Raw genomic sequence first — 10,551 nt, forward strand, 5'->3', positions numbered from 1 at the left:
GCCCGGAGAGCGGCCTTTGGCAAAAAGCGGCCGATCGCGGCCATGCGACCAGCTAGCTGCTGGACTTCTTTGACGGTACGTGGGCTCTTCATATTCATGATCGCTTGAAATTTGTCGGGGTTCAACTCGATTCCACGGTTGGTCAGCATATATCCAAGAAATTTCCCGCTTCGAACGCCAAAAGTACACTTGTCGAGGTTGAGGCGCATGTTGTGCTTCTTTAACTGCTCGAAGACGACCGCCAGGTCGGCTGCGTGATCTCCCCCCTTCGGGGTCTTGACTATGATATCATCTATATAGACTTCTATCGATTTTCCCATCAAGTCCCCGAAGATCCGGGTCATCATCCTTTGGTAGGTTGCCACTGCGTTCTTGAGGCCGAAAGGCAGCATAGTGTAACAGTAAGTGCCCCGATCAGTGATGAAAGCAGTTTTCTCCTCGTCGTCCCTATGCATGGGGATTTGGTTGTAGCCTGAATAGGCATCCATGAGAGAGAGGTATTCGTACCTCGAGGAGTTGTCTACAAGTGCATCAATGCTCGGTAGGGGGAAAGGGTCCTTAGGGCATGCCTTGTTGAGATCGGTGTAGTCGACGCACATGCGCCACTTCCCATTTGCTTTCTTGACCAAGACCACATTGGAGAGCCACGTGGTGTACTTGACCTCCTGAATGATCCCGGCCTGAAGCAACTCTGTGGTCTGCTGCTGGATAACTTGTTGCTTCTCGGCGCTCATTTGCCTTTTCTTCTGAGCAACTGGTTTAAACTTCCGGTCGACGGACAGCTTGTGGCTGCAGAATGCGGGGTCGATGCCGGGCATATCTGCCGATGACCAAGCAAACAGCTTCCCATTGGAAAGCAGTAACTTTTCCATCCGTTTGGAGAGATCTCGGGGGAGGCCACGAGCTATGTTGGTGGTATTCTCCGGAAGGGGACCGACCTGGATAGGGCGGGACTCCCCGTCGAGTTTGAGGCCCTGATCGTCCCTGGACTAGTCCACTCGGGGGTCGAGGTCGGTCATGAAACTGGTGTGCTGAACGTGGAAGTTGTCGTGCTGGTCGTGGGCTTTGGACTTCTTTCTCTTTCTTTCTTCTCTAGCCAGCCTGCAGCTGGAGTTGTAGCAGCTCCTTGCCATTTCGAGATTGACGCGTACTGGTACTGCCCTTCCCGCCCAGGGGTACTTAAGCATCAGGTGGTGGGTGGATATGATCGCTCTGAAGGTGTTGAGGCTTGGCCTGCCAAGGATGGCGTTGTGCGCCGTTGGACATTCAACCACTAGAAAGCGAGCTTTTATTGTCCTACAAATCCTATGATCTCCCAGGGAAAGGCAAGTATCAAAATATCCAAAGGGTAGGACTCTGTCCCCCGTGAACCCGATCAAATCATGGTCGTAGGGAAGCAGGTCCTTCACCGATAGCCCTAAGCTTTTATAAGCGTCATAAAACATAATGTCAGCGGAACTACCTGTATCAATGAGCGTCCTTCGAATCTTACCATTGCCAATCAGGGCTTCAATGACGATGGGATCATCTTCCTCGCCGGTGTCCTCGCTGTAATCGTCTTCCGTGAAGGTGATGGCCACCTTCTGCCTTGGGGGGTGGAGGGACCCTGGGCGGGGCCTTCCGGCAGCGGACATGATGACGCAGGTACACCTTTTCCGGCTATTATTAGTGGGCCCGCCTGCGGCCCATCCTCCGGCTATTGAACCAACGCTGACTAGGTTGCTCCCATGATGTCTTCGAACTTCATCCCGGTCGTGTCGGTCGGGGCTTCTTCTACGTTCTCGGCTTCGTCCGCGGCGCTCGGGGCTCCGGCGACGTGGTGGTCTCCTGTCCTGACGATCAGCCGATCGGCGCTTGGGAGGAGTTCGGGCACGGTGCCTTGGAGGGGTTGGTGTTCGCCTCGGGGGTGGCGAGCGCGGGCGCGGGAGGGCACCCGACGACATAGCTACATACCTGGACAACCTGCCTGCTCTGATCAGTTCCTCCACCTTGTCCTTGAGGTTCAGGCACTCGTCCGTGTTGTGGCCCGGGCTGTCGTGGAATTCACAGAATCTCTTAGAATCCAGCTTGTCCCCTCTCGTCAGAAGTGGAGGGGGGCGGTCCCTGAGGTCGGTGGAGGCCTTCTCTCTCAGGATACGCGAGAGGGAGGAGTTCAGTGGGGTATAACTATCATACTTCTTCCGCTTCGGCTTCCGTTCGTCCTGACCCTTCCGTCGGGACTCCCGGGTCGAAGGCTGATCTTTATGCTCTTTCATCTTCTGCGGTCCTTTGATCGCGAGTGTCTGACTCGCGGCTCTTAGGGCCGCAGCGTCTTCCATGTTTATGAATTTCTCTGCCCGGGCTAGAAATTCCTCTAGAGTGTTGGCCGGTTTGCCAACCAGCGAGGTTAGGAAAGGACCTGGAGCGAGAGCTGCGGTAGCCAAGACCAACCTGGTGTCGGGGAGGAGCCCGGTGATGTCACCAGCCTCTTTGTTGAACCGATTGAGAAAAGCCTTCAGAGACTCCTTCTCTTTCTGCTTAACAAAAGCCAAGGTTTGCGCGGTCTTAGGTATACTGCGGACCGAGGAGTACTGGGATAAAAAGCAGGACACAACCCTGTTCCAGTCGTGCAGGGAGTTGCTCGGTAAGTTCTGAAACCAGTTCATGGGTCCTTTTCCGAGGCTCATGGGGAAGCACCGGCAGTACAAGGGGTCGCTGGCCCCGGCATACTGCATCGCACCTACGAAGAAGTTCACGTGCTCCTGCGGGTCGGTGTCTCCCTCGTAGAGTTTCACTTTGGGTCGTTCCCACCCCTAGGGGAAAGGAAAAGCCATAACTTCAGGGGATAGAGGACCTCCAATCGGCGCTGGATAGGCGACAAGCGCGTTGTTGGACCTGGGTCAGTTGTGAGTCCTATCCCGAGTCGGGGAAGGGCTCCTTCGCCTGGAAGGGCTTCGCCGGGGAGAGTGGTGTCTCCGTGGTGTATGGCTAGCCACCCTCTCTGCCGCGGGTGCTCGGCGGCGCTCCTCCTGGTAGTAGGGGGTCCGGTTTGGGCCCCCGCTCATCTCCCCCTCCTGGGAAAACGCGGGTTGAGGGCGCGAGCGAGTCTCCTGCTCTTCAAGCTGTCGTAGATGTGCTCGGAGCATGCGAATCTCCTCCTGGGCATCTCGGATCCTGATGTTGTGGGCTTGCTCCCTTCCTGCCCCGTTGTCTTCTTCCATAGCCTGGATGCGTGCTTCCAAGCGGCAGAGAGCCTCGTGGGCCGCATGCGGGGTAATGCCCGCGAGCTGTGGCGAGTGACGGGGTTGAGGTTGAGGAGTTGGTGGAGGCGGGTGCTGGGGTTGAGGAGGAGGAGTTCTGCGATCTGTTGAATCGTTGATGGTCTCCACATGGCCTTCAGGAGTTGGTATAGGACGGCGCGAAGTTTGACGTGTTTCCACCATAGTTTGCTAGCGGGTGACTTGAGGTGACGACACGCGGTGTTTGGAAGAGTTTTACCAGATCCCCACAGACGGCGCCAACTGATCAGGGAGTGATCAAGCTACCCGTTGACGAGGGGTAGGAGAGGGAGGATCTAGACGTGCTGAAGGACTCCTGAGCTGGTTAAGTCCCGGGAGGGGCTCCTGCAAGGCATTCCGATGCTAAAGTCAGTGAGGGAAATCGTGAGGATAGTGAGTATGGAGAGAATACGTTACCTTTCAATAGAAGAGGTGCTCCCCTTATATAGGGGAGGTGGATTTAGGGTTGGAGCCATGTAACGTCATGCATGGCTCGTAAGCAGGGTACAACCCGTCGTTGGATTACCTGCGGTACCTGCAGAGGAACAGTGATCCAACGGTTTGGGGGCCCCTACGGATCTGTGCCAGCCAACCTAACCCCTAGGGTGGTTGGCCTAGGTCAACCCCTATTCGGTGGGCCCTGGGTCTTGTCCTTACCCTAGGCGGTAGGGCCCATAAGTAGGGGGTTCCCAGGCTCCCTATACCGTCCCTCGACAGGGACGCTCTTGTGGGGTCAGTGGCCGTCCCGGGTGCCCTGTCCGTCCTTGGCCAGGGTTCCCGGAACAATATCTAATCTCATTATCTTTTCTTTACTTTTTTAAAAAGAAAAAAAAACAATAAGACAATAATTAGTATAATCGGATAAATATATTTGGTTTTTTTATTTATTAATTTAATTTTCCCATAATTAACTACATGAAGCAAGAATGTTACAACTCCTTTTGTTGTAACACATTTTGTTTTGCAGTAAAAGAATTATTAAATATATTAATTAACAAATTTTGTGCAAAGAAATTCATGGTAAAATTCTCATTAGAATAATTTGATTCAACCGTTTAATAAAATCATAATTACAATACACATCTTATCCTTAGTTTAATATTTATATATTTTTGAAATCCAAAATAATTTTGTAAATGATATTAACATTTTAAAGATTAATAATAATAATAATAATACTTATTATATTATCTAATCCTAATTAAACTATCATGCATGTCCTATGGATTTCCGTAACTGATATTAAATTTTTTAATTAGGGTGTAAATAATATTAACTAAACACCAATAAAATATCTAAGTGTAAGTGAAAGGGTTAGTAAAAGTTTTATTGTTGCATTCATATCAAATTTAATGTTAAAATTCCAAAATTAATTATGCTAAAGAATAATATTAATATTTATTTATGTATTGTATAAAGTTGATCATAATTTTCCATGCCTTGTGAAATTCCGTATCTATAATTCCCAAGAAAATTTATCATGTCTTTTGAAATTTCGTAACTAAAATTTTATTTTTATTTGAAATGTAAAGAATATTAACTAAACAGTTAACAAAAAACTTAAGTGGAAGCGCAAGGGTTAGTATAAATTTTATTGTCGCATTCATATCATATTTAATGTTAAAATCCCAAACTTTAATTAATATTAATAATAAATAATATATATAATAGAAAATTAAAATAATTCATCATGTCCTATGTAATTCTATTATTTCTATTAACCTAATATGTAACTAATATATAAATTTGATGAAGCTGGAAAGATTAATCCAACATTTATTTTGGTATTCATATCAGATTTAATGTTTAAACTCCTACCTTTTCCACCCAAAAAGAAACCCTACCTTTAATTGTTAAATATTAGTATTAATATTAATTAATTTTTTATAAATATAGAATAATTTACCATGACTTATGGACTTCAATGATTAATATTAATTTTAATTTACTGTGTAATTAATTTAACTAAACACTAAATAAATAAATAAACGTAGGTGATATTAACCACTGAAATACCATTTATATTAACCATTTATTTTGATGAGTAATTTTGGGATCCTTATAAATTTTAATGTTAAAACATCAACCTTTATTTTTAAATAAATATTAATTATTATATTCTAGAAATCTAAACTAAATGATCATGTTTTAAGGAATTTCATAACTAATAATTTTTTTATTTCGAAAGATTAAGAATTCTAGAATGTTATTTGTCTTGTTACAAAAACAATTATTTTGAAACTATATGAAAAAAAAATTAAGAATTCTGAAAATTCGTAATGTTACAATAGAAAAATACTAAATTTGTATTAGGGTGTATTTTTCTTGTTTTTCGATGAAGCAAAAAGAGTATCTTTTTTCTTCAAACATCAAATTATTTTAACCACTTTATCCTTATAATCAATCACAAACTAATACCATTTAACCAACTAATTAACCACTTACAAAAAAAGATATATTTATCGTTACCCTCTCAGAGTATGATAAAGTCTGTCTTTCAATTTATTAAAAAAAATATCTCTCTTCAATAATAAATTTGTATCTTTGTAAATTCACCATGATTAAGTCAATTAATATTGAATATAATTGATACATTGTAATGGTGGCTAGACAAATTAAGAAAGCTCAAACTGTGAGACCCAAAGTTTCAAGTTTTGAATAAACCGAATAAAATTCCTATTCACGATTAGTTGATGTAACGTGAAGGAAAACCTGAACAAGTTTATCGAATGGAATTAATTTATGAAGGAGAAAGTTCAGGAAAAGGCTAAGGATAGTATTAAAGTCGATAAAAGTTATAGCACGATTAGTATTTACTTATAAATAGGACAAGAGCGATCGTAAACAATTAATTTACACTTAAAGACACGATGGAAACTAATTCCAAAAATCTTCAGAGAAATGTTAGAACTTCTCTTAATTCTTCCATAACAAGTGTTTCAATACGAAATCCTGAAATGTCGAAGGTCAAATTCCAATACTCGGAAGTTTGCCGAATCTAAATCACTGATAGTTCAAGAAACCTAAAATCAACGGACGATGAAGATTTTTTCTATTCGGAGCTTCAAACGAAGATTCCACACGCGTACGCCCATTTCTCTTGATATTTCTAATCTTTCTTCAGAACGAAGTTTTCTCATCCGACATCAACTGCAAAAAGTAACTTTTCGGGTAAAATCGAATTACAACGACTTTGGATCGTTTGCTTTAATTCCAAGAAATCTGTTTTGAGTTCTGGAATTCTGTCGCCAGAACCTATCTTAGAATATACGGAGGAATGCGCAGGAAAAATCGGAATCGCGAAATTTTCATTTTTCCGCATTTTCCAAAACCTATAAATAGCAAGAAAATGAAAAAAATTTCAAAACCTTCACCTATTCAAACCCCAAACCCGCGAGCACCCAAGGAGGAGGAGGAGAAAAAGATTTTCGTCGTTTCTTGCCCGATCGCTGCACCGTTCGTTGCTATTCGAAGACATCGAGGTATAGATACTATCTCTCACTTCTGATCATCAATTCTGTCGTTTTTCTCTATGTCTTTCTGTGCTCAAAGTTTTGAGCTTTTTGTAAAATTGTCCAAATAACTCGATTTCTCTGTCTAAACTTATTCCATGCATGCCCAAGAGCGTGTTTAGCGGATTACATTTTGCCGAATGTCGCCGAAATACCGCTGATAAGCGCATATTGATGCACTTTACGTGTGTCTTTCTAAGCTTCATTATATACATTTTTGTGCTTAATTGTTAGGACTTAGCCATGTTTTGACCATTAGTGTTTATTTGGATTATTCATGGAAAAGAGCTTAATTCTACACTTTTAGTTTCTATGACTGTTTTGCTAGAACAGATTGAATATGGAGCTAGCAATATCGAAATAAGGCCCATAATATGTCGTTGGAAAGCTCACTCGAAGCCCTACAACTTTCATGTTCAGCATAATATGTCGTTGGTCATAATGGCCTTGCAAAGTTGCTGTCGCTAATCCTGCGAGTTTGGAACAGTCTGCACTAAAATGATCATATCTTGGGCTACAGAACTCCGAATTAGGATCTGGTTGAAGGCTCGCGAAGCTGACTTAAAGAGCTACAACTCTCATGTTTACCTCAATTGAAGATTCAGACTTCTTGTGGGACCCGCGAATGCCTGATTGTTCAGCAGCTTACTCCTTTATGTGGGCCCGACTTTGTGAAGATTTAGAAAAGATTTAGATAACAAAGATTGTAACTTGATGAACAAGTTTATTTATTAGTATAAATAAGTGAGTTTAGGCTTTTGTTAGATCTCACCACCTTACCACCACCTCACCACATCTCACCATCACCTCCTCCACCTTCTCCTAATATTTCTCTCCATCTTTTCTAGTATGAGTTGCTAAACTCCATAGTTAGTCTTAGGATTTTTAATATTCTTGTGTTTGCAAACTTGAGGTTCTGTTCTTAATGAAAATTTCTTTCTTTATTAATTCTTTTCATCTCTATTTCTGATCTAGGGTTTGCTTAATTCCTTAGGTTTAGGAATAAGAGTTGATGCATGTTCGCTTAGTTCATGTTAGTTCGTAACTGTTTCTTAATCGCTTAGTTTAGGAAACTGTGAATTAATTTCCGCTTAGTTAATTAGTTCTCACGAATTAGGGAATTGATAAGGAAGAATTAATCTTTTGTAACCAATGAAGGTTTGTTCCACTTGAATGTTATAATCCGTGGACTAACACTTTCTTTCTTCTGGTTAATCTATTTAATTATTGCTTGTTACCTTCTATCAAATCAATCAAAAAACCCTCTTTTTATTTGCTTTTGTTTTACTCTAATATCAATTAATAATCTATCAAGTCCTTGTGAGAACGATCCTGGTGTTCATCACCTTGTACTGCATTCAAAGCAAAAATACTTTGACACGCACCCGCGACAGTGTGTTCGTCAAATTGGCGCCGTTGCCGAGGACTTCGGTGATTATTAATTGTTCTTAGAGTATTTTTTTTCGTTTTTTGTTTAATTTAATTTATTTTTATATTTTATATTTTTATTTTCGTTTTTATTTAAAAAAAAAAAAAAAAAAAAAGAAGACCTGCGGTTACTGTTAGATTTTATTTTATTTATTTATTATATTTTATTTTATTTATTAGATTATAGTTTATTTTTTGTTTATATCTTCTATATCTATCTCATATCTTTTATCTCTATCTCATATCTTCTAATTCTCTTTCCTATCTTTTATTTTTATATCACTATCTCTTTCTTATTTCTCTATCTTTTCTCTCTTTTATTTTATTTTGCTATCTTTTCTATCTTCTTTCCCTTCTTTTATTATTCTCATTATTATTAGTACTAGATTTTTTTTTACTAACTTTTTTTTTCCTTTGTTTTATTGTTGCAGGTCTCGTTCAATTTTTTGTTTTCTTTATTTCTTTTTTTTTTTTACTAACGTTGAACTCGTTTTCTTTTTTTTACTAACTTGATTTTTTTTCTTTTCCACTAACGTTTGTGTTTTTGTTTTGTTTTATTTTTTTTTGTTTTGTTGTGGTGAAAAAAAAAACCGAACACAAGTGTTAGTTTGTGGAGTTTTTGCAGTGATGGAAGCTAAACTTGATGAGCTAGAAGCCAAACTCGACGAGATACAATTTTCTGTTATACAAATGTTGCTCAAGAGCCATCAACAACAGTTTGAGTCACCTCAATGTTATCCACAAAAGAATTTTGAAAATATTTGGTGTGACCCACCTTGCTATCATCCACAAGGGCAACTCCAACAGCCTATTTATGCACCACCATGCTACTACCTGCAAGAGGAATTTCAATATCCTTTTCATGATCCACATCATTCACAAGAGGAATTCCATCAACCTTGGAATGATCCACCCCAATTTTTGGAAGACCTTTCAAAGCAATATGAAGCAAACCAAGCCCAGTTTCAACAACCTCGACACGAGGAACCTTCCATATTGCAAGAAATTCAAGACATGTTGAACCAAATGTCTGCAAATCTCAATGCAAATGCTAATCAACACCTGCAAGATACTGCGAATTTACAAGCTCCAGTTAACGAGCTAGTTGCACACGCTCCCACATTACAACATGAAGCTGATGCAGAGATTGATGATGAAGTTAATCCTTGTGTTGATACTCATCTTGATGCTAGCACTGATGGTTCTGGTGATGTTAATGAGTTTGAAGTCGATGTTGCTTCTGATGCTAATTCTAATGATGATGACAACAAACAAGAAATATATCTCCCTCTTCCACATAGAACTTATGAGAGTGAGAAGATTTATCCTAGTGAAGAAGGAAATAAGTTGTTGGATGATTTCAAGAAATGTTTTGCAGTGGATGAAGTTAAGAAGATGGATGTAGAACGTGGATCTAAATTAGCAATTTTTCCACATGAGCCGCTTTTAATTAATCTAGACATTTTTGAAAAAGTCGTGCTTATTGGAGAGTCCGTTGATTGCAACCAATCAATTTTCATGGAGGACTACTCTTTGAAACCTCTACCAAAGCCTCCAGACAAAGAGTTGATTGTTGAATGTACTGATTTTTCATTTACTCTTATTTCAGGTGGTACACATGCTTGGAAAAAGTTTTCACTCAAACTGAACATTGTCATGAGTCATGCTGAAGGTGCTAGAGAACAGTTTGAGTTTGTTAAGATTGTTGCAGATGAGATCCCTCCAAAGCCACCTGACTTGTGGATTGTCGTTGTTGTGCCTCAAGACTATGAGCTTCCTCTTAATGCAAGGCCTCCACCGGACCCAGGTGATAGCATTTTCAGAGCATTACCAGGTTTCATGCCTCGCCAGCTCCATTGATCCCTGGTTTTTCCTATCCCTTCTCTTTTCTTACACTTGTCTAATTTATTTGATGATTTGTGCCACACATTGAGGACAATGTGTGATTTAAGTGTGAGGGTGGGAATCTTATTTAGGAGTAGTAGAACCTCAGTTAGGATAGTTTGCAATTTCAATTTATTTGCTTTGTTTTTATTGTTTTCAATAAAAGAGTTCACACTTTTTCAATGAGTTTTAGAGATGCTGAGTTTGTGAGCAATGTAACCACTTTTCTGTTAAGTTTCATGTCTCTTTTGGATGAAGTTGCTTGCATTTTGAGTTCATCATGATTTGCATTGAGAACTGATTTGTTGGATTCATTGTGTTATATGCTTGCCATGTGAGACTACCTTGTGAGATTTTGGACCAAACACTTGAATGGTAATATCTTTGCCATGATTCTCTTCTTTCTTGTGTGATTTCCTCATGTTTATATGCACTGCAGAACTTGACTTGATTCTGACTCAAATTGTTGT

At 40.7% G+C, this 10,551-nt stretch overlaps 1 protein-coding gene across 1 annotated transcript; it reads right to left on the reverse strand.

The window, feature by feature from the left end:
• Positions 1–989: 989 nt before the first annotated feature.
• On the reverse strand, positions 990–2,714 carry LOC130736696 (uncharacterized). Its single transcript, XM_057588494.1, has one exon. The coding sequence runs from the start codon at positions 2,712–2,714 to the stop codon at positions 990–992; it is 1,725 nt and encodes a 574-aa protein (XP_057444477.1).
• Positions 2,715–10,551: the final 7,837 nt, after the last annotated feature.

This window comes from Lotus japonicus, chromosome 1 (assembly GCF_012489685.1).
Source record: "Lotus japonicus ecotype B-129 chromosome 1, LjGifu_v1.2".
Taxonomy (NCBI): Eukaryota; Viridiplantae; Streptophyta; class Magnoliopsida; order Fabales; family Fabaceae; genus Lotus; species Lotus japonicus.

Bases quoted from the DNA above. Each gene is read 5' to 3' on its own strand.
- LOC130736696 (XM_057588494.1), bottom strand. From the start codon at position 2,714: ATGCAGTATGCCGGGGCCAGCGACCCCTTGTACTGCCGGTGCTTCCCC.